Raw genomic sequence first — 24,819 nt, forward strand, 5'->3', positions numbered from 1 at the left:
ACCGCGCCCCGAGCTTCTTTGGCCACAGGCCTCCCCGCGTCAGCACAGGCTGTTCCCCCAGCGGACGCTGTTCCCTGCCTGCCTGACGCACAGCCCCGGCCTCACGTCCTCTCGTCTGTGCTCCGCGGCACACGGCAGGGACTCCGCGTGCAGGCTGCCTCCAGGAAACCACTCCATTCAAGGATCTTCAGGAGACACCGAGGTGTGTCGTCGGGAAAAGATAGCCTCGCGGAGTAGGAAGAGCACAGGCACGGAGGGGGGCTGTGAACGACCTTCGCAGGATTTAACCTGCTGTTCTGGGGAAGAAGAGCTGGCAGAATTCAGCATAACTATGCAGGTGGAGCCAGGGCCAATCAGGAAGATTCAGGTTCAACACAAAGACTGTCCAAGAGACAGACCTAAGGTGGAGCAGGGTGCTCCAAGAGGTAGTGAGCTCCCCATCCTCAGAGGGATGCGAGCAGCGACTGAACAAGCTCTTGGAGGAGGAGCCTTGCTGGGGATTCAGCCAGCGGGTGAAGGGTAGCCTCGGGGCACCGAAGCCCCCAGCCCTCATCGACGTGTAATGAAGACTTACTGGGGGCCGGTGGATGACCCCAAATCCCCCGGCACAACCTGGGGAAGTAGGTACTGTCATTAACCGTATTTACAGAGGAGAAGCGCGAGTTCTAGAGAGGTCAAGTGGCCTGCCCGTGGCGTCACAGCTGCTGGCAGGGGTGGGCACAGGGCTCGGTGCCACGTGGCCCGACTCCAGGCCCGGGGCTGCACGACTGGGCTAAACGCCTCCCGTGGGCCCTGGCCCGGGGCTCTCGGCCGCCACGATCCGTGTCTGTGAAGCAGTGGCACATATCACGAAATCCGCTGGGCAGGTGGGGGGCTCGTCCTGCTGCCAGGGGGCGCCCCGCGGCCTCCGAGGCCCCGCCCGCCGTCCTCACCGCCGGCCTGGGTCGGCACCCCAGTAGCCAGGCTGGGGTGAGGAGGCACTGCCATGGCCCCCTCTCCAGCCCCCCGCACGTAACTGGCGCTCAAGGCCCGAGTCTCAACAGCTTCTCCTCGGGCGGGCTCACTGCTGTCCCTGAAACAGTTCCCCCTGCTCCCGTTCCACTCAGAAAACACAGCGACTTCTCTGCACCCAAGTGCTCTCCTCTGACGGGCCGGTGATGGGGTCCCCGCGGGAGCCCTGGGTCCAGGCCAGCCTGGCGGAGCAGCTGCGGGAAGGTGCCCCGTGGACACGAGATCACTAAGGGCCACACCCATGGTGAGTCTGTGTTCCGGGCCCTAAATCAGGACGTGAGACCAGGCAAACACACGTGGACTTACGGGGACAACAGGCCAGGGTATTTCGCGCGAGAACGACACTGCAAGATGTCGTTCTGGAAATCCGGTCTCTCATTTGCAGTTTGTGCAGGTGGCCTCCTCTTAGGGGAGGAAACACCGTCCCGCCCGGGAAGCCCGGCTGCCAGGCCCTCCAGGAAGAGGGGGCTCTGGGGAGCGGCTTCGCTAGATGCTGGGATTAGGGAAGGACGGAGAAAAAGCTGAGCTGGCACGCACGGCCTTTCCTCTCCTCCCTCCACGTTGCTGTAAGGCCTGGACCACTGTCTGCATTCCTGCTGCGCTCAACCTGAGAATTCCAAGTTAGGAAAGACTTAGAGGGTCTGCGTATGTAAGTCATGGTGTTTTCCCTTAGAAGATCAAGAGGAACCATCAATTATGGAAAGCAGGCCTGGCATCTTCCTTCAACAGTGTTGAGATTGGCCTGGCAACGTTGGCTACAGGTGGTGCTGGCCCATGATGGATGCCTGGCTGAGGGCAGGCTCTTCTGTCTCATCGAGGAGCATCTCGCCCAGCCCTGCTCTGGTGATGGGTTGCTCCGCTTGGGCCCCAGGGGTAGAACCAAGAAGGAGGGTGGCAATGACTCGATGAGCCGGACCCCGAGAAAAGAGGACAGTGAGACTCGTGGGGCTGAACGGCGCGTGCAGGTGTGTCTGAGGCAGAGCCGGGCTTGCATTCAACTTCCAAGTCACCTGGTGTAAAGGGGGAGGGTGACCGCAAATCAGAGGTCTTTGCAGACGTTGTTTGATTTCATTGTTCAGATTCCGCGTGGACTTAAGAGCTTCTTGGCTGGCGGCTACGAAGGCACATTTCACGTCCCAATTATTCGGACTCCACGGTTCCAGCCAAGTGGTAGGAAAGCATTGAGAGATGACCGAGGAGGCCTGATCGCAGCTCCACAAGGGAGTGATACTGAGAATCACTGAAGCGGGGTGAGTCTGGGCTCGGCAGGATGGTGGCGGGTACAGGCTTCTCACCCATGGGGGCTAAGTTAGCCAGAACAGGAGGAGGACGCTGGGGCCAGCGGCCTCGATGCGTGCATTTTCACTTACACACAGTCATTTGTTGAGCTATGTTCCACGGGCCACCTGACCCCCAGGGTCACCTGCTCTTTCTTGTAAAAGAGGCCAAACATGAATCAAAGAACCTCACAATCGGTACAGAATCTCAAACCACTTGAGTGCTTTCGAGGAAGAGACAGGGTGTCATGAAGGCCTCCCTGCGGCCGGAGGGTGGAGCAAGGTGTCCTCGGGGCAGTGACACGTGAGTGCCACCACCTGGCCGGGTGGGCAGCGGGTGGGTCCAGCAGAGGGGCTTCTGCCTCCCCACGGAGAAGGCCATCTGCCCGGCTGAGCAGGGACACCTGGCCCCCCACCATCTGTCTGCCTCATGTTTCCCTGGGCTTTGTTCTGCCTCTTGGAAGAAATACCTGGAAGATTTGGGAACCCAGTCGACCGCTTCTGTGTGAATTGTGAGGAAGCCGACGTCACTTTCAGAGAAAACGACTTGGGCAGCACAGAGGAAGGCGCTCCCGACGACGGCCGTCCTCGAGTGTAAGGTGGAGGTCGAGCCCCTCTTGCACCGTCGAGAGAGGAGCCGCGAGACCCAAACGAGGAGGGTCCTGGCGTCGAGGAGGATGCCGCGGACCCAGGAAGCCCGGATGGACGGGAAGTCCCTGCCACCTCACACCCGGAAAAGCTCTTCCAAGACGGGATGGCCCCGGGCCAGACACAGCAGCGCTTCCCCACGGAGCTGCAGCCCCACCGGCCCCTCTGCTCTCGGGGGCCCAGCGCCCCTGCTGCCCTGGGAGGCCTCAGCCACTCCTGGACAGTCACGGGGCCGTCGCCGGAGCCGGGTCACATCCCTCTTTGTCAGGTGCAGTCGGTACAGCCCCGGATACAGAAAGCACTCCCGCTCGCGGGTACACGGACTACAGCTTTCTTTACCAAGGTCTGACTCTGCTTTTTCCCGGACACGGCATCGCTGCAGAGAGCGAGGCAGGGCCGCGCCTGCCCCCAAGGGGAGCCCTCATCTCTCCGTCCAGCAGCAGGAAACGCCCCCCGCGGAGTCCTGCCACCTCGTGCCCAGTGGGGCGGCTCAATGGCAACCTTCCCCCTTGATGGCGGGCCGTGGTCACCACGCGGACGGACCGAGCTTGCAGCCTCAGAGGTGCTCACGGTCACCCGCTGGCCGACCCACGCCTTCACCGCTATCATCACTGTCCTCGACAGGCTCAACACCGCCGATTTCTCCCTTCTTTCCAAAACTCTCTCCTCCTTGTCTCTGTGATGCTGTACAGTTTCAGCTCTTCCCACTCCACAGTTGGTTTTCTGCCTCCCATCTTCCCTCCCTCCCTCTGGAGCTCTTTTACTCTGGGGAATATTACAAAGACGGAAAGGATGCAGTCCCTGCCCAGGAGGGGCATCAGCTAGAGGGGAGGCAAACGTGGAGACAGCTAATCGCAGACGCGGGTGACAGCGGGCCTAAGAATGAAGCCCAAAGAGCCGTGGACGCACAGAGGAGGGAGATGCGGCCTTGAGCTGGGAGAACAGCAGACGGTTCCCCGAAGAGGGGGCGTGTGAGCCGTCGGGGTGAAGCTGCTCTCTGCCCCTTTCCAGTTTGTCTTCTATCCTCTGTGTCTCTCTCTCTAAACTCCTTCTCTCTAAATTCTCTCTCTCAGGAAATCCATTCACTTCACTCTCTCCTAAAGGCTCAAGTCACCACCATTAGGTGAGTCTGAATTTGCAATTACACAACCTTTTGCTCTCTCTTTTGAATTCAAGCCTTGTTACTCCACAAACTTACTGGATCTTCTACCGGCTTGTCCTACCAGCTCCTCGCCCTCAAGAAACACAACCCTGAACTCACAGCCTCCCCCTAAAACCGCTCCCCACCAGGCCCCACACTTGGCAGTCACCTGGCTTACTTCCTCAGCAAACGCAGACAGCGCTTCATCCACGGCGCCTGTCGTATCTGCCCTCCCAGCGCAGCCACTGCTGTCCTCACTGCCTCCCGCCCGGACTGGTGACCGGGCTTCCTGGCTCCAGTTCCCACCCACCCCAACGCATTCTGCAGCCCTGGCCCATTGCTCACCCTAAGATGGCCCTGCTCGGAAAGCTGCAGTAGTTCCATCATAAAAGGCAGACTTCAAACCCCCTTCTGCTCGAGCTGAACACAGTAGGTGCTCAACACTTGTTTGCAGAAAGAATGAAAACAGGTTACAAGCAGCAGGACAGTGGGTTCCAGCAGGAAACAGGTAGTTCCCAGGAGCGGGAAGGAGAGCAGTCTGCCAGGGGCGGGGCTTGAGGGGAGCAGCCGGACGGCCTGCAGGGAGGGTCTGGGGACGTGAAAACCGTGTCATTGACTGAACCCAACTGGAAGGCAGAGGGGAGGCAGCCTTTGATGTAGCCCAGTGGTCAGCCCCCCAGGCCAGAGAGCAGAGTGGAGAAGGTGGAGAGGGGCTATGACGGCACATGGACAACGTGGGGCAGACAGGACTGTGGGCGCAGAGAGGCCGGCTTTCTACGTGCACCACCATTGCTCTAGTAAACCGGGAGCTTCTGAGTTCTGTGAGCCAAGTCCTCTCTTAGGGAGAGTGATCAGATAAATGTCCTCTGACTCTAACTCACTAGCCACATCTGGGACCTCATCTTCCACGGTCACGCCCGACTGGAGTCAAGAAATGCATGTTGTATCAGTATGTGTGGCTGTGACTCTTATCATCATCACAGTCATCATCGTCAAAGACAACATCACCATCACCATTAGCATCACCACCATCATCATCACCACCATCATCACCATCATCATTACCATCACCATCTTCCTCCTCCTCATTATCATTAACATCATCATCATCACCATTAGCATCACCACATCATCATCATCACCATCATCATCTTCATCATCATCACCATCATCATTACCATCACCATCTTCCTCCTCCTCCTCATTATCATTAACATCATCATCATCACCAGCATCATCACCAGCATCATTAACATCATCACCACCATCACCACCATCATCACCATCATCATCATCACCACCATCATCACCATCATCATCATCACCATCATCATCTTCATCATCACCACCATCATCATTACCATCACCATCTTCCTCCTCCTCCTCATTATCATTAACATCATCATCATCACCATTAGCATCACCACCATCACCACCATCATCAACACCAGCATCACTAACATCATCATCTTTAATATCATCACCGCCATCACCACCATCATCACCATCATCATCACCAGCATCACTAACATCATCATCTTTAATACCATCATCACCGCCATCACCATCATCATCACCAGCATCACTAACATCATCACCACCATCACCACCATCATCACTATCATCACCACCATCATCACCATCATCACCATCACCACCACCATCATCACCATCATCATCAACATCATCAACATCATCACCATCATCAACATCATCACCATCATCATCACCATCACCATCATCAACATCCTCATCATCACCATCAACATCAGGTTGAGATGACCAGTTCGTACCGGCTAGATATTGGAGGCATGATGAATCTCACAGATCACGTTTTGCAGCTTCATTTGGCTAATGAAGCAATGGACACTTTTAATGGCCTCACAGTATTAATGGCTTTCAAGAGAAAATAGGTTTAGAACTAGGAAGGCAGTAGTTTTCTCCTGGGTTAAGGAGTAAGCTCGTCACATGGAGGTTCAAGGGTGCCTGATGTAGGGAGAAGAGCTCTGACCTGGACAGCTCCTACAGTCTCCAGCTTCATTATTTTTTTGCCTGTTCTTATTAAGATGTCCTTATTCATTAGAGCTTTTCATTTATTTTTAATTTAACCTTTCCATCTTAATAAATTTCTGCATCCCACAAGTGCTTTGGTGAGCACTAAAGGAGGGTTTTGGCCTGGGAACGGGATGGTGGATACTCTGCTGCCTAATAAATTACCAACTATAAGAGTAATTAAAATACCAACCTTCATGTTGAATTAATTGTTTGTATTAGCAATATGAGTTGGAAAGAACTCAAAGGAAAAATATTAAAAAATTCTGATCCAAAGTGAACAAGAGTGATGGCAACACCAACTCCCATTTCCTGAGGACCCGGCATAAGCTGGGCACCGGGCGAAGTGCTCTACACATCATTTCATTTAATTCTCCAGCTATCCTGATAAAGATAAATGGGCCGAGGCTTGGGTAAGACCGATGACTTGTCCAGGAGCTGGAGTTAGAAACCAAGCCAACTGACCCTAAGGCCTCCACCCTCAGCCACCGTCCCAGCAGAAACGGCAAATGCACTGCAGACTCTCTGACCCTGCACCAGGCAGATGCCGGTACTGATCATGGCCTCTTCCCTCCGGCCCCGGATGGGGCCTCCCAGTCCTTCTCAAAAGTAAGTCTCTCACAGCAACTCTGACCCACGGGAAGTGACTGGATCATGATCTGCCACCCTGAATATGCTGCCTCCCTGCTGGTGACAAACTGTCTCTTTCTGCTACAGGAAAACTAGGATGCAGGCTTCTTTTGGCACCTGCCAATGACGTAGATGCCTGGGTCTGCACTTTTTCTTCTGTCTTAGACATTTTGGGGAAAACAATTGTGAAATATACATCCAAAAAAGTGTAAAAAATAAAATGTAAAAAATAAAAATGTTACGGTGTATGATTTATCACAAAACAGCCATGTATCCATCACTCAGATCAAGAAATAGAACATCACCCGCTCTATGAAGCCCCACTCATGCCCCTCCAGGTACTACCCCCTCCTACAGCAAGTTAACCATTGTATTATACTTCAATAAAAGTTAAAATGTAATTCACACATCAGTAAACAAAATCCCGAGTCTATCAATAGATGTAGAAAAAACCCATTTCATAAATTCAGCCTTTACTCCCCAATCTTTTACATTCTTTTCTGTATTTTCCATTCTTTTGATTCTCTGTGCTTTATTCTCAATATTCCCCCTGACCTTGCCACAGCTCAATAATTCTGTTTTCAGCTGTGCAAAATCTTTCAATCAATTCACTGCATTTTTTTTCTTTTCAGCCCTGCAACTTGTGGAATCTCAGTTCCCAACCAGGGACTGAACCCGGGCCATGGAAATGAGAGCCTGGAATCCTATCCACTGGGCTGCCAGGGAATTCCCAATTCACACTGCATTTTCATATTTGATATTGTATTCTTCATTTCTAAAATTTACATTTGGTTCTTTTCCACATCTTCTGGTTCTCTGGAAAATTATCGACCTTGTCTTTGATCTCTTTGAATATAGTAAATATGGTTATTTTCAAGTCTATGTCTGATAATTCCAATATCTAGATTCCCTGTGGGTCTATTTCTATTGTCTATAGTTTCTGCTCCTTTTCATTCATGTTATCTTGTCTCTTTGTGTACCTAGTTATTTTGTATTGCGGGTTAGGCCCTATTTTTGCAAAATTGTCTTTCAAAATAATTGGAGAACTTGATGATGTTACCTTTCTCCAGTGAGGACTCATATTTGTTTTTGTTAGGCATCTTTTCTAAGTTGTAGAAAACAGAAGATTTAGAATATTTTGCCCAGGGATTTCTAATTGTCCTCAGCAGGACAGTTAATCCAAATTACCTCCCCTGCCATTTTCAGAAAGCAAAAGGGACCTGTGCTTCCTAAGGAAGAAACTCCCTAGGGAAGTCCCCTCATTACATGTGTTCCTACTGCCCCACTCCAGAACCAGGTCACTGGGTCTTTGAATAGATGGACATCTTTTAAAGGGTTGGGAAATCTCTGCCAGTCAAATTCTCTTAGTGTCAGACCCTGGACGGGACTTCCTGGAGTGAAGTTCCTGGGGACTCACTGTGTGCAGTGCCTGATAAGAGGATGAAACAGGCGGGAGTCATGGTTTGGTTATGGCTGCTGCTGAGTCTCACGCCTCTCAGAAAGGTGTAGAAGGTGCGGCTTTTAGGAAAACTGGAAAGTGTCTCCGAGATTTTGGTGGCAAGTGAGATATACTCACTATGAGTTATCAGGTAGGATGAGTCCCTAAGACAGCCCTGATGATAGCTCTTTAACTCTTTCCCAGACAAATACCATTATACCAGGCAACTCACAGCTTCCTCTTCCTGGCTGTCCTTGAGGTGGAGTTTAACAAAGAACCAAGCTTGTTTATTGCTGACAACTTATGGTGATGCTACAGCATGAATTAACCTTTCTATGCATGTTCTTAGGATTCCAGACTGACTTATTTCCAATTTGGCTCAAATCACTAAGGGATCAATAGGGACCTTGGCACCGATCAAATTTTCTGTTAGGGAAAATCTCCAAACGTATGCTTAGTGTTTTAAAGAGATGTCAGATTTACTGGAAAAAATGCCAGGCTATTTCCTCTCCTCCACTAATAGCTGTGTGACCTTGGCAGTCACGTCACCTTCTTGGGTCTAGGTTTCAACATCTTGAAAATGAGGACATTGGATGAGAAAGCCCACTCTGGCTCTAAAATTTGCTGGGTTGTTATTTTCTAAATATCTTAAGAAAGATGCTAGTACCTTTCCTTCCTCCAACTACTACTGTCCCTTATCCACAATAAGTCCTCAGTAAATGTGTGACAAATGAATTAATATATAACTTGTATAATATAATGTAGCATTATATTACTTCAGAAATAATATCATGTATAACTTATGTAACATATGTAACTTAAACCTGCTAACATACTAGTCATTCATTTTGTGATTTAAAAGTCAAGTACACTTCCATTTCCAAAAGGAGGAACTGGTATCAGATGAGCCCTTTCACCATAAACATTAAAAAACTGGACAAAAATATTAGCGGCAACTGTCTTCCAAAACTGAACATAAAGTAGCTCAGGCCTGTAATCTCTGAGAAAATTGAACCTCAGAGATGAACACAATAATCACCCTGGTTCTCTGCACACGGTTTCCTGACGGCAGCGCAAAGAGCAGACAGACCACTCCAGTCCCACTGGTCTGAGAATCTGGGCATCTGGCATGGCTGTGGTGGGACAGCTAGGTATACGGGGCCCCAGAAGTTTGTGTAGGGGTCCCCTGTGTGTCCATGGGCCTGCCAGAGTGGGAGGGATCGAGTTAACATCTCATTAAGACTCTAGACAATCAATATGCCAGAAAGGGTACATCTTAGGAGCCAGGACCTTACCCTGGAGTAAGATGCCTTCTAGACCCATCCTCACAAGATGACACTGAGCTCTGACAAGATCTGAAAGGGAAACGAGCTGGGAGGTGAGGGGCCTGGGCTTTTGATCAATCTTCACCAGCAAGTGTAGAACCACAAGTTCATAGCGGGGCAGCAGGTAACTGAACTGCCTGCTGAAGAGTCAACCCTTCGATCAAGGAAGGTGAATGAATCCAGGTCTCTACAACATATGACTCATGATCCCAGTATTCAGAACAAACCACAAGATACATAAAGAAACAGGAAAATGTGACACATAACCAAGAATAAACAGTCAAAAGGGACTGAAAATGAGATTGCTCAGATGTTGGACTTAGCAGAAAAGGATTTTAAAACAGCTTAAAGAATGTGTAAAGAGTTAAAGGAAAATATATTAAAAGAATGAAAGGAGTATATGGTCTTAAAGAGAGAACAGATAGGGAATTCCACAGATAGATGGAAACTATAAAAAGGAGCCAAATGGAGATTCTATGACTGAAAAGTAACTGAAATGAGAAAGTCATTGAATAGGTTTGATGAAGATGGAGGTGGCAGAGGAAAAAGTAATGAACTGGAAGAATAATTGATAGAAATTTATCTGTGGACACAGAGGAAAAAAGACTGAAGAAAACTGAACAAAGCCTTGGGGACCGATGAGATAATAGAAAATGGCCAAACATAAGAGTAATTGGGGTCCCAGACAGAGAAGCGTGAGACTGGAGTTGGAAAAATATATTTGAAGAAATAATGGCCAAAAACTTCCCAAACTTGATGACGATCTCCAATTTATCGATGAATCTGAGCAGCTCAGAAAACTCTAAGCAGGACAAATATACAACGAGGCACATAATAATAGGCAAGTGCTGAAAACCAAAGATAGAAAATCTAGAAACAGTCACGAAAAAAGAAGCATATATACAGGGAACCATGATGGGAATATTGGTGACGTCTCATCGGAGAAAATGGAGGCCAAGAGAAAGTGGAAAAACCTCTCTAATATTCTGAAAAAAAAAAAAAAACTCTCAGCCAAGAATTCTATATCCAGCAAAAATATTCTTCAAGAAGAGGATAAAGATATTTTCAGATAATGAAAGCTGAGATAATTCAGCAGCAGCAGACCTGTGTTATAGAAATGCCAGGGGATGTCCTTCAGGGTGGGAAATGACACCAGAAGGAAACTCGGATCTACAGAAAGGATTAGACAGTCCCAGAAATGGTAAATAAGTAGGCAAGCATAAAAGGCTATGTTTTACTTTTTCTCATAATTTACTTAAAAGACAATTGACTGTTTAAAGCAAGAAATGTTAACAGAGTGGGGTTTATAAGAGTTGTATAAGTAGAAGATGTGTAAGGCTCACATAGGGTAGAGGGTTAAGTTGAATTATACTAGTGTAAGGCTCTTACTTTTGTGACTGTACACTTAAAATGTGTGAGTTTTAGTGAATATAAATTATGCTTTAATAAAGTGGATTTTAAAAAATCAAGTGTGGAAGTTCCCCTTCCTCTAACCAGCCCAACTTGGAGCCTGAGGTCGGCAGACAGGGAGTTGGACCCAGACATATCAGTAGCTAAAATCTGCTGAATGCATCTTACACACTGACCATAGTTCTAAATGCTCTGCAAGCACTTACGTATTTAATCCTCACAACACCACCACAAGGTAAGTGCAATTTTAACCCCCATTATAGATCAGGACGCTGAGGCACACAGCTAACAGGTGGTGGCTCTGGGGATTTGAATCTAAGGAGTGGGACCTCACTGTTGGTGTCCTTAGCCACTCACTGTCACAAGCCAGCGGGAGGGGACGGACCAAGCGTCGCAGGTGGCTGGGGTTCGTGTCCTGCATATCAATCACTTCATGGGACACTGACCTTGCTGTGTCTTCACTTCCTCTCCCCTCATTTTTCTTTCCAGTGTTTATAAAGCATGGGTCACGTGTAAGCCTAAGTGGCCTTTATTATGACCATTATTTTAAATTAGGTGACCGTCACCGTGCTGTTGGTTGTAATTTCAGGTTTGGGATTTCCAGGGAAGGGCCAGCCACTAAGGAGAATCAACAATGGGGCTTCCTGAGTTTAAGAAGCTCTGTCTCCTGTGGGACCTACACCACTGGCCACAGTCCTGGGCACAAGGTCAGTGCCTGGGAAAGAGCCCCCTCTGGACTGATTGCTGGGAGCTGCCGAGGGTCACACCCTGCCCGGGACTCGGGCTAGAATTAGTGATTCCAAAGGAATTCTCAGCTTACTGCTGTTCTCTGTCATTGAAGCACAGAATGATACGGCTCAGGAGAACTTAAGGGCTGAGAGAGTTTAACCCTCTCCTTTCCCAGATGCGAAAACTGAGGGTTGGAGGTTAAAAGGTAGGTCACATGTCTGGCCAGACTCGGATCCCTGGTGTCCTCACTGCAGGCCCAGAAAACCTCCCACTTCACCACGAGGCCCGCAGGGGCAAGAGTTTCTCATCAGCCCCTAGGGCCAGGGTTCAGGGACCATTGAAACATAAATAAACCAACACCCGAAGTATCGCCTGTCTCTGGTCTCGAGAGCCAGGCGGGCACCTGCTGTCAAGCTGTGTCTCCTCCAATGACAGTGGCCTGTGTCCTACAGGGGGTGTCCCTGCCCTGGAAAACAGCCTGAGCGCATCTCCCTTCACGGCTCTGGGAGAAGCACTCGGGGCCATACCTGCCTGTCTGTAAATTAGGGCTCCTGTCCCCGCTTTCCTGGACCACTGGGCCGTTTAACCCGCCAATAAAGCTCTTGGAGCTGAGAGCCTGGCACAGATGTCCAAAATTGCCTTTAGCTGGTGGTAACCCTGACATTTATCACCGCCTACGTTTTGTTCTCAAATCAAAACGGGACATTTTCCTCCTGGGGGAGTCTGTGCACGTCAGTAAACAGGAGGAGTTTCTTGCTCACTGTGATTTTTTAGCTGCTGCAGGTAGAGCACAAACAACGGGGTCTTCCCTGGTGTAGCCACGTGCTGTCACTGATACTCAACAACTTGTCCGTCAAACTCCACGGCAGCAGGGCTGGAGCTTTTGGAACGCGCTCCCTGTTTAAACGAACTTGCTTTGCTGTGTTTCTTTTCTTAGGAGCGGTCACTGTGGCTCATCACCATCCAGAAAGCCTCTCGTCGAGGGGTGGGTTTACAAGACTCTTCGTTGCTAGGAGCTCACCGGGCTTTACAGGTAAAATCTCCCCCCTTTCTATGGAATACCTGTCATTCATCCCACTTGGTAGGTAGAGAAACTGAGGCAAAGCACAGAGCAGGGAGCAGAAAGGTCGCGGCAGAGCCGGCACTGTGACGGTTCCCTCCCACCCCCTGAGCCTGGGCCCCTGGGGGACACCGGGAGGGGGAGGAGCAAGAGCTGCCGGATGGGAGGAGGGGCCGTGGCTGCGGCTCAGGAATCCCACGCGGGAGGGGCGGGCGTGGATTCCTAGCCGCCCGGATGCACGTGAGGGGTGCCGGGGCCCGGGCGGGGTGTGCGGGACCCCGTCCTGAATTCTGCTCTGCTCCCGAAGGGCAGGCCGGCCCCGGGGAGCCGACTTCAGACTCCTCTTCCCGCAGATGCGAACCTGTTTGGGATGTTAAGAGGCCAGGCTATGCACGGTGTCCCAGAGGGCTCTGTGGGCTGCGGGGCTGGGAGGTGGGGGGCACCCACACCCCCTGGCTTTGCGTCCCTCTCAGGGCGGCTGGGAGTCACGTGTGTGAGGGGGCTCTGCAAGCTCCGAGACCACCAAGCAGGGGTCCATGATGACCGCCATCACCTTCTTACAGACAGTGCAGGGTCCCGGGTGCCAGGCGGCCGTGTGACGGCGAGGAAGCCACTCAGCTCGTCCAAGGCAGCGTCCCCGTCTGCAGGGTGGACACTTGGTTGGACCGGATGCCTGAAGTCCCTTCCCACTCAGACACCCTGACCAGGAATCGCACCGTGAGACGATGGAAGGAATAAGGTTTTATCACTTCCTCTTTCTGTGAAAGAAGTGGTGGAGGAAGGTTCCTGAACGGGGTGGGCAGTGGCGGGCAGCCTCGGCCCGTGAGAAGCAGGGGGAGGATGGACCTGCGGGTGGCCCTTCTGCACACGCCCCGTCCTGGTAAGTGTCCCTCACTTTGGATAAGGTTCCATGACATCGAAGACCCCTTTCGGACAAAAGGGATGAAAAGGCAGAGGAATCAAAGTAGAAAGTGAGGGGGAAGAGGACCAAGTCCACGGAGATGGGGGAGGAGGAGGGGTGGAGGGGGAGGCAGGACGGCCTGGCACCGCGCGGGTACTGGCGGGCGGACGGTGAGGCCGTGGGGCAGGAAGGAGATCTGGGGGCTCCGCAGCCCAGGCCCTCCAGGTTGCAGGCGGAACAGAGGTGCAGAGGGGTGACAGGCCTGTCCAGGGGCAGCGGGCTGGGCAGGGGTGAAGGTGGGCTGCAGCCCAATGGGCTGCGCACCTCTGGCTTGTGCACCAGCCCCGCCTGCGTCACGTGGGCTCTCGACAGGGTTAAATCACAGGAACCAGGAGGAGGGGAGATGGTGACATGGCAGCAGGAAAAGCGGCCGGTGGGCGGGAAGCAAGGTGGATTCGGGCCTCTGCTCTGAACAGGGCTCTTCCCTGGGACTCGGTTTCCAAAATCTGTACATTTCAGGGCTGAGTCATTTGATTTGCAAGTTATCAGCTCCGGATGGACTTTCCCTTGTCAGCTCTGGAATGGTGAGGTGTCCTCGGATAGGAGCTGCCTGCCGGGACCACCTCTGGTGCCAGGGCCCTGCTCCACTGCAGGTCCCACTACCGGGCACGGGCCACTGTCCCCGAGCAGGATTGCAAATCCCGGTGGCCCAACTTCCCAATGAGCACGTATCAGGCAGGACAGCAGGACCGCTTCTGAACCATCAAAGTGTGGAAACACTCGGGAAAGTTGCTTCCAGCAGCTCTAATCTGCTCCCAGTGGGTATGATTAACTGACAGCCTCTCTAATCAGGGCGGCCAATCTCACAGCCACTAAGCGCCAGGAGGGGAGCCCATTCTGGGGAGAAACTGCCTCGCAGGACGAGGAGGGTTCACCTGGGTACTTAGGCACTCGGGCGAGGTTTTAAATTTTGCAGCAGGAATTTTACAGTCAAGAATCCACTCTATCAAGAACAATAAAAAGTGGGTCAGGGTCCTGCAGCGGGAGGTTAGTGAGAGCAGGACGCCCGGGCTGGCCTCCACTGGAGGCTGTGCAGGTTGGGGGCGGGGAGGTTCTTTGGTCTGGCTCTGCTCCTGGCTCTGCCCAGCTGGCTGTGTCCAGGGTGGATGGATGAGCCCCCTGGAATTCAAGGTGCACCGTCCGTTCTGATATTCTTTAGGTTTCCCAGACATTTAGCTGTCTCTCTGCAGCGCAGTTTTTGAGTATTTCTAACAGAGAGGAAAGAGCATCACTGCTTGGGAAAATGCCTTACTGGTGTGGCATCCGGACAGCCCCCGACCCCGTCTGCTCCCCGCTGACCCTGGTTCTCACCGCCTCCTCCTCTGTGATGGGCGTGGCCACGCGAAACCTCATGCTGGACTGGGCTGGCCTGCATCAGTGGCCCCCAAAAACTAGGTTTTCATCCCAAACGTCCTTTCATCTCCAGCCCTGACCATTCTGCATCAACCTCAAGGCTCAGCTCAAATGCTCCTCCTTCGTAGGAAAGGTCTGAACCTGTCACCGTGACTGGGAAACTCGCCCCTCGAGTCCATTTCATTGTTTGCGCATGAGCCTCTGGTAAGCGTTGCTATTTAACTCTGGAATATTCTTTATGTTTAAAGTATATCTGTACGGAATCTAAAAAAAATGGTTCTGATGAACCTAGGGGCAGGACAGGAACAAAGATGCAGACGTACAGAATGGACTTGAGGACACAAGGAGGGGGAAGGGGAAGCTGGGACGATGTGAGAGAGTAACACTCACATATATACACTACCAAATGTAAAATAGATAGCTAGTGGGAAGCAGCCACATAGCACAGGGAGATCAGCTTGGTGCTTTGTGACCACCTAGAGGGGTGGGATAGGGAGGGTGGGAGGGAGACCCAAGAGGGAGGGGATATGGGGACATATGTATAGCTGATTCACTGTTATACAGCAGAAACTAACACAACATTGTAAAGCAATTATACTCCAATAAAGATGTTAAAAAAATAAAGTATATCTGCTTTGTCTTGACAGTGCTTGTCAGATATTTCTATTTTACATGCCTCACGTCAAGTGATGTGATGTAACAATGGCTATCATTTAACTGAGCACATACTACAGGCGAGGCACTTTGCATGCATTAGCTCACTTTGTTGTCCTAGTAACATGTGAAATAGGCTCTATTATTATTCCCATTTTACAGATGAGGAAACTAAGGCACAGAGAGGCTGAGTAACTTCCCCCGGGTCACAGAGGAAGTCAGGGGCAGAAGCCAGACAGTCTGACTCAAGAGCTCTTGCCTGAAACCACCACGGCTCAAGTCTCTCCCAGTGCTGTCTACGTAGCATTCAATCAACAGATACTTAATCGACTGATTGGTGCTGACTGTTTTCCAGAAACAGTTCTAGTCTGAGCAAAGGAAAATAGGAGGAAAGAGCCTGACCTCGCCTCACGTGGTCCCCTCACTTCCCGGTGAGGAAGCGAACCCTGCTTGACAAGAAGCTGATTTCTAACCTGTGTGCCTCCAGAAATAACAGTTCCTTGAGAACGAGCTAATCTCACAACAATTCACATCCTCGGGAGCCTTTCCAGCATCCAGGAGCTTGGCAGACGGAGGTGGTGTCCTGTTGGTCTGTGTCCCCAGCACCTGGCTCACAGCAGGTGATCAATAAACGCGGATGGGGGTGGATGGGCTGCCGAGCCTGGCCCCGGCCTTGCACGGACGCGGATGTTATGTGTAATGTTGACCGTCCCTGTGGCTTCTCTGTGGTGCAACGTGCCTGCTTGTCTGCACCTCTGCCGAGGGACAGTGGGGCCTCACAAGCCCTGGGCACTCACTTCCTTTACTGTGGGAATCTTGACGGAGCAAAGTGATCAAACCTTAGTTACACGAGAGCGTCTCACTGAGAGCGTCAGCTGGTTTCTACACCCACAGTGAGACCCACCCCGCCCCCCGATCCTCAGCCTCCCCGTGTACAACTCTAGGGCCTCAGCCATCCTCTCTCCTCCTTCCTGATTTCCTGGCGGCCCCTCCTCACTTGCCCTTCAAGGTCTGTCCTCCTCCTCCAAGAAGCCTGTCCTGGTCTCTATCCCCACTCCCCAAAGTAGAGAGTCCCCCAAAGCACACCTGTCACAGAATTCAACACGTCGTACTCAACCTTTTTTTCTTTTTGCACATCTCCAATTTTTGTTCTCTACCATCATTTCTATGAACATTATTTCCTTCGACAATTCAGTCTTTTTAAAAACACTCTTAGTGTCTGACTCATTTCTGTATCTCCTGAGACAGCTAGAAAAGTCCTATATGAAGTAGGTACTCAGTGGGTTTTGTTGAAAAAAATTAATAAATGACTCATGGGCTTGTACCCGCACAAGCATCTCTCTCTCTCCATAATCTGTGATCCTAAGATTTCAATGGCATTTAATACACATCTGGACGCAAAAAATAACAGTAACTCTTTGGGCTTGGAGCTTCTGGTCCCGCAAACCACCCAGTTAGCCTATTTGTTACAGAAACAGCACGTGACTACGTACCACCTACGTGCACAGCTACACAGCACACAGTTGTCATGAAGACCAAATAAGTTAGAAGAAAAAAGCCTTTCGGAAACACTAAAGGAGGCGCCCGTGAACGGAAGGTGTCAGTACCAGCGTCCCTTAGGGGTGGGCTGCTCCGTCCCGGCCACGTGGAGCCCATGAGGGGCCCAGTCACCCCACAAAGATTGACCTGGCGTTTCTGTAGATAATTGTAGAGGCTGAGGATACAGCAGTGAGCAAAACAAAAAAACTGTTGTCCTCGTGGAGGTTATGTTCTCGTGAGGCCAGGGGTGACAAATAGATAAACGAGGGCAAGAGGGTGGAGAGAGATGTGGGAGAAATAAAGGGGGGAAGGGGGCGGAGGACACGGGTGGCGGGACAGGCCCCCGAGAAGGTGCCGTTTCCGCGGACGCCGAGGTGGCGAGGCCAGCCGTGAGGCCAGCCGAGCGAAGGGCGTCCGGACGGAAGGCCCACCACGTGAGCTGCGGCACAGCTGGAGGTCGCTGAGGCTGGTGGGGGGCCGAGGAGGGCGGCGGGGGGAGGGGAGGCTGCAGAGGGGCTCTGTCTCTCAGGAGGTGGGGAGCCTGGAGGGTTCTAATTGCAACAGTGGCACGTATTTTGAGAGGACCACCTGGCTGCTGTGTTGAGCCCCGGCTGTGACAAAGGGCAAAGGGCAAAACAGACTCCTGCCAGGAGGCGGTGGTGACGGTCCAGGTGAGGGTGGCGGGCGCTGCAGTGGACGCGGAGGCGGCAGGAAACTGAGCATCTGGAAGGCATGGCTCGCAGGATGAGCTGAGGGACCGGAAGCAAAGGGTGGGACAAAGAAACAGGCCGAGGGTTTGTGCCTGAGTCACTGGAAGGATGAGGCTGACCTTTACCAAACGGGAAAGGCTCTGGGGGACGCGGTGAGCTCAGGGCGCCGCCTACTAGGCCGCCCGTGAAGGGATGGAGGCGGCGGCGCAAGTCCGGCCTCAGAGGAGACGCCTGTGCTGGCGGCACCAGCTCGCGTTATCAGAGGACACACAGAAGACTGGGCGTGACCACCAGGGACCGGTGCAGAGAGACAGGAGGCCCAAGGACAGAGCTGGCGCTCCCAGCGGTGAGAGGAGGAGAAGGCGAGGGGAAGTCAGCCCGCGGCTCCCACAAGGAAAAGCAAGTGGAGTGAGGGCAGAGCTGAGAAAGAACAGCGTCCCGGTGACGGTACGGCTCAAGGATAAGGGACCACCCGCTGAATCTAATCCTGCAGAGAGTCAGGTAAGCGGCCCCGAGACAGGCTGCTGGATTCGGCACCGTGGAGATCCCTGGTGGTGTCAATAAGAGATGCTTCTGCGTTGCCATGGGGGAGAAAGCCGGGCAGCGGCAGGTCCAGAGAGAAGGAGATGGGAGCGGTGCGGCGGGGAGGAGAACCAAAGGCTATGGCATCGGAGGAGGGAGGCCTCCGTCCAGGTCTGCAGCGGGAGATGTCGGTGACATTGCCTTCGACGAGATCAACCAGACCGGCCCGGGGCACTTAGCCACCTGGGTCTACACATGTCACTACTTAAAAGGTCGCAGAGATGCCATCCCAGTGAGAAAGGCTGGCTCAGCCCTGCCTTGAAGCCCCCAAAAGAGCTTTTCCCTTTTCACCAGTGACCCACAGAAAACAAGACCCAGCTGCTAGCTGTCTGAGAAAGCCAGGGCTACCTGCAGGCCCCATGGCTGCAAGAGCACCAGCTTCACTGACAGAACATCTCCCTGAATTCACGGCGGGGCAGCAGGGCCTTACATCTGAGAGGCAGAGTCCCGCCTTCACCCTCTCGATGGAACGAATCCCAGCCCCGCAGTGCAGAGCTGCCGTCGGTACCGCACACGGACGGCACGCAGTCCGTGAAGCTTCCTCGTGGAGGAGCCCCGGCTACTCCGCGGGACCCAGCTCCCCTGCGTCTCTGATTAGGAACCTCTGTACCAGAGTCATCACCATAACCAGTCCTGTGAATAACGCCCCTTCCGTCTCTTAGGGATAGTGGCCTGTTTGATCACAACCCTTCACCCGTGCTTCTCTGTATGGACGGCACACTTCTGTGTCCCGTCATCTTTGGGACCATGGTAGCCGGGTGACTTGCTTTGGCCACTGGCATGTGAGCAGCCATGACATAAACCAGGTTGAGCAAAAGCCTAGAATATGCCTGTGTGGTTTGACCGTGTGCCCCCTGGCGAGAGCCGCCCCGTGCCTTGAGGGCCGCAGGCACGCACGCTGGATGCTCCCTCAACCTGGGCTCTGGGATGAGGTGACCATGGAAGCTGGTCAGGCCCAGAGTCCTCACGCAACACGAGCCAAGGATGCGTGATTCTGGTTTTCAGTCACCGAGAGTTTGGGATGGTTTTTTCCTGCAGCAAAAGCTGCCTGGTGTACTCCCATTAGATTTTCAAACTCCTCCAGGGGAGGGACCATACTTATTTTCATGACGCGTCGTGATGCCCTGCACGGTGCTCTGAGGCTGTGGGGTGGGCCCTAAAAAGCGCACGCACGGCAGGTCAGCGTCATCGTGCCTGTGGCAGTGTGTTGGGTCCAAGCGTGGGCTCAGTTCACAGTCCCTGCCACTGGAGCGTTGGCTGCACCATCACACTAAACCCCTTAAAGTCTTGTTCGAACTGATTCTCACCTGCCTTCTCATTCCTTGAGTTTGGCCTACGGAGTGATGCCTAACTGACCACGAAAACCCAAATAACTTAGGCTTTGCAAACGGGCCTTGGGTCTCAGCCATCACGTACACTGTTTCCATCCTTAGTGCCCAGTGGTTAAGGCCAAGCAGAGGGGCCACGGTCCACACTCGCTGGGAGTTAACACAGGCCACCACTGCCCAGGGACCCCCACGCCTGCCTTTGTCCACCCAGGGAGTTCCCGCCCTGAGCAGAGAGCAGGCCAGCATCATGCAGGAGTCAGAGACAATACAGGGCACAGTTCTGGGCTTCAGGGGGCTTCTAAGGTAACTGCAGAGGCAGTAAACGTCTAAGACGCACGCAATTCTTTACAGGAGGTAGTGCGGTGCCCCGGGGAGAGTTGGTTTCACTCAGGAGACCTGGTTCTCTCTGCTCTGCTGTGGTTAATTCAGTTACCCCGGGAGGATCTTTCCACTATCCTGCGTGGGTACGGAAAGCCCTGGACAGGTTGATACAAGATCCCTCGTGTTCCCACAGTTCTACACCCTGAGAGGTTTCACCCACTGAGCAGGATGACGTCACCTGGTTGGTGGCCGTGCAGGTGGAAAGGTGGGTGTGCAGAGGCCCCCTCTACCTTCCTGGCCCGGACCCGTCTCCAAGCTCGTCTGGCTGCAGCCCGCTTCGGGGGGTCTCCTCCGCCTCGAGTTAGGGCCCAGACCTGGTCACGCTGAGGGGACGGTGGCACGTCCCAGCAGGCACGCCCAGAATTAGGCTCAGTGACCGCCAGCCGAACAGCAGGAGCAGAGGGAGGTCCGAAAGGGGACTCAGCCCGGGAGCCGGCTGGGCTGGGGTCTGCTGGAGCGGACACTGGGAGCCCGACCTGCTGTGCCCAGGGCTGGGGGGCCCTCCGCAATGGGGGGCTGCTGCAGGAGAGGGAGAAGGGGCGCCGTCCCCGGGCCTGTCTCCCACTCCCGTCTGCCCCACTCAGGCCAGCGCCCTCCCCCCTCAGGGAAAAGCAGTTCTCACTCTGACAGGCGGCGAGCCCAAAAATAGGGCTTCTGCGGCCGGAGATGCCCCACGTGACGTGAAAGGGGGAGAGGGCTGGCAGAAGTGGCAAAACAGAACTTCCTGAACATCCACTGATGCTTTTCTGATTGTTCTTTGGAAAAATACAGACAGCAGAGATCATCCCACCGGCTCCCCATGCCCTGGGGGCCTGGGGAGTAGCTCACTGCTCTTCTGCTGCAAATGTGTTTAAACCCCCAGCCCCGGCCAGGGTGGCGGACGGGGGCTGCTCAGATGGCCGCGAGGCTGTTCTCTGTGCAGCTGTCTCCATCAGGCTGTGGATTCCCCAGGTGCTCACGGGAGCGGGGGCCACAGTGGGTTTTAATGGACTCACAGGAGAGCTGGGACATTTAGGGCAAAGGAACCCATTCAAGAAAACCCTCCACATATATGAAATCAGGTTCCTTGGCAATTCAGGTTGGGGGGAGACCGGGGGGCGGTGAGGAGGTCACATGGCCGACAGGCCCAGGCTACTTACTCGGGACCCCGGACACCAGCCGCAGGGGCCGCAGCACGCGGAACGCCCTGAGCGCCTTCACGTCGAATCCAGCCCCCTTCCCTCCCAGGGCGTTGGCCCCGTCGGCTTTGGTCGCTTGCTCTAAGATGGCACTGAAAAGCCTGCAAGAGAAGAAGGAGAGAGGGAACGTCAGGATGTCCTGCTTGCCCGACGGGGCTCTGACTCCTCTGAGGGACGCTGGGCGGTTAAGTGTGCAGGCGCCTCCAGCCAGGATCAGTCCGGTGTGCGGGCGGGTCCGAGACCCTCATCGGATGACAGTCCCTCAGGGCAGGTCCCGCCTGCCCCGTGCTGGCATCGAGCAGCCCAGGCAGGGCGTCAGGCAGGCGGAGGCTGCCGCCAGGGCCCGTTCCTCTGCCCCCCCAGCGTCCTGGCTCCTGTGCCCTGGAACCACATCCCAGCTCCTCCCGACAAGCCCCTGGCTTTGATCTGAGCCTGGGCACAAACAAGTGGTCCCATAGAAACCGAGGTGGTGCCGCAGGCACAAGCACAGGAAACTGACCACTGGCCTCAGGCCCTGGCGACACCTGTCTTGTTGGAGTGATGGGGACAAAGGTAACAGACACATGTTCAAGAGAGGACAGAGGAGCGTTCGAGACGGTTCTGTCCAACAGAAACAGTGCAAGGCACAAACGTGGGCCGCGTGTGCAATTTAGATTTTCCAGTAGTCACACTAAAAAAGTGAAAAAGGAATAGGTGAAATGGACGGTGATGATAGATTTTATTTAATCCAACATAACCAAAATATGATCACTTCAGCTGTAATAAAGAGTTTTTAGTGAGACGTCTGTCCCTCTCTGTTTTGCACTAAATCTTTGAAACCTGCTGTGTATTCTACACATACAGTGCACCTCAAGTGAGGGCTCAGGGGCCACCGTAGCTGGAGGGGTGGGTCCCGTAGAAACAACCCCTCCTGAGGAATTTTGCTGGAAAAAGGTAGGAGAAGGGAAAAGATAGTTCCTGCAAGAGGGCGTGGAATCGTTTTGCTTGTTTTTAAATGAAATCATCTAATAGAGACAGACGATGGGCAGTAAAGAAGTGAGGGGACAGTGGCCGGAAGGGTCGTACCCCTGGTGGGCAGGAGGGCACGATGCCCGCAGAGGGGCACGAGCCCAGTGGCCAGGACGGTTCATCACGGTCCCGGGGAGGGAGGTGCATTGTGGGTTCAGATGCAGGTGTGGGAACAGACGGAAGTCCTCTTCCGACTGCACCTCTCTTCTCAGCGAATCAGGGAGCAAGCCATCAGCCGGAATGTGAAAGGGGAGGGGGTCCTCGAAGCTTGAAGGGTGAGGCAAAGGCATAAAAGGGTCGCGGAAGGAAGTGGGGGGGTGAACGGAGCCAGGCCGTGCAGTAGGGTTTCCGGGCACCCAGGGCCTCTGCGAGGAGGTGGTCATGAGGGGAAGTGACACGTCAGCTCAGCCTTGTGCGTTTCTCTACCCGCTCCAAGGGCACAGCTCAGGTACCAGCTGGTCGGACTGGGTTGGAGTTGGTGCTTTTACAAGTGAGCAAGGAAATGAAGAGAGAAGTAAAAGCTGAGTGCAGATGCAGGTGAGAGATGACCGCAGGGCAGGAGGAGGGGACTGTCGGAGTCCAGCGCTGGAGGGAGGGAGCAGGAAGGATGGGTGGTATTTTTTGGAGAGTAGGAAGCTGGTCTGAGATCATGGAGAGGATGTGGCTCGAGGTCACGGTGGGGATCCTGACTTCGACCCTGGGAGTGGGCAGCTGAGACAGGACAGAGTCAGGATCCCTGGGGAAGAAGACATCAAGGAACCAAGAAGCTTGGGAGGCTGATGGCGGGACAGTGTGTGATGGAGAGGAGGAGCTGGCCAAGAGCCCACGTCTCCACAGCCAAAGAGAGACTCAAAGGTGTGGGGGGACCGCGACTTGGAGAAGCAGGGGGTAGAGGGTCTGAGGACACAAGCATCAGAATTGGAGGGGTTGGGCTTTCCTGGTGGTGCAGTGGTTAAGAATCCACCTGCCAATGCAGGGGACACGGGTTCAAGCCCTGGTCTGGGAAGATCCCACATGCCACGGAGCAACTAAGCCCATGTGCCACAACTACTGAGCCTGCGCTCTAGAGCCCAGCAGCCACAACTACTGAGCCCGCGTGCCACAACTACTGAAGCCTGCACGCTTAGAGCCCGTGCCCCGCAACAAGAGAAGCCACCGCAATGAGAAGACTGCACCGCAACAAAGAGTAGCCCCCGCTCGCTGCAACTAGAGAAAGCCCGCGCGCAGCAACGAAGACCCAATGCAGCCAAAAATAAAATAAATAAAATAAATAAATTAAAAAAAAAAGAATTGGAGGGGCTTAGGGAGGAGGGGGCAGTGGTCTGAAAGCAGAATAAGATGAAGCAGGGCCCCTCTCCTGGCCTGCGAGCATTTGGAGGGGAGGGGCCATATCTTGAGAGACGGCAAGGGCAGCAGGACCCTCGGGGAGAATGAGAGAGAGAAGGAGGGACCGGTGCTGGGGTTAGGGCAGCACTGGGCTACCTACTCTGGAATAAATCTGATGAGGATCCAGCAACACCCCGTTCCATATTGATGTTTTCTCGACAGAGCTGAGTAGTTGGGACAAAGCTTGCAAAGCTGAAATCTGGTATCTGGACTTTTACAGAAAATGTTTGCTAAGATCAGAAATGGGGAGGGATTGTGGGGAACACGGGGCACCTTGGAAAGGTTTCGGGAGAGATTAGAACATGCAGAGAAGGTACGGGAATGGGAGTCTGGGATCCTGGGCCACTTGTGGGAACCGAGAAAAATATGGGAAAGGGCCCCGTGGACCATCTTTGTCTTTGTACCTAGAGACGTCCCACTGACTCACGGTCAGTAGAGCGCGCTGGGTCGTGCCTGGGGCCAAGGAAGACGCCCAGGGACCAGACCTGGGCAGCTTGGTCTTGAGGAACAGGCTGGGGCTCCTATGACTCCTGCCCCAGGGGGCTGGGTCTGGGAACGGGGAAGCTGCTGCTGGGGGCTTAGCAGAAGCTTAGACCCAGGCAGGGCCCAGGGGAGGGAGCTGGTCTAAACAGGGATTTGCAAAACGTGCTCCGGAGAACCCTTGGGGACTTCTTGGGCAGCGAGGCCAGGGATGAGTGGCTTCCCTTCGGTCTGTTTTCCACACGGGGACCCCGAGTAGGCTGTGTCTGCACAGTGGGTTCTGTGGCCAGACCACGTCTGATGTCCTGCCTGTTCTGTGATTCCTTCACCCCAGCTTGGCAGTTTGACGGGTCCATGTGTTAGTTGGTGACACCTCCCATCCCAGGCAGAGGTCTCCAGGGTGGGGGAAGCGGGGTCCGTTCTCTGCAGAGAAATGTTTTTTCCGTGGAAGCCTAGATCACGGAAACTCAGGACATGGACACCAGTTTGCAAGTCTGTTGAACAACATTCCAAATCCAAACCAGATTTGGTTCCTAGA

The 24,819-nt window shown here is 53.4% G+C and overlaps 1 protein-coding gene across 7 annotated transcripts in view; it reads right to left on the minus strand.

Moving 5' to 3' along the window:
* Positions 1-24,819, minus strand: part of CACNA1C (calcium voltage-gated channel subunit alpha1 C) — a 556,614-nt gene that overhangs the window by 164,675 nt on the left and 367,120 nt on the right. For all 7 annotated transcript variants that reach the window (XM_082350478.1, XM_082350477.1, XM_082350479.1 and 4 more), the window contains exon 5: positions 21,369-21,508. In XM_082350478.1, the coding sequence (XP_082206604.1) occupies positions 21,369-21,508 (140 nt within the window). The remainder of the gene's footprint in view (positions 1-21,368; positions 21,509-24,819) is intronic.

The sequence above is a fragment of the Balaenoptera borealis genome (assembly GCF_965194805.1).
Source record: "Balaenoptera borealis genome assembly, chromosome: 13".
Lineage (NCBI taxonomy): Eukaryota > Metazoa > Chordata > Mammalia > Artiodactyla > Balaenopteridae > Balaenoptera > Balaenoptera borealis.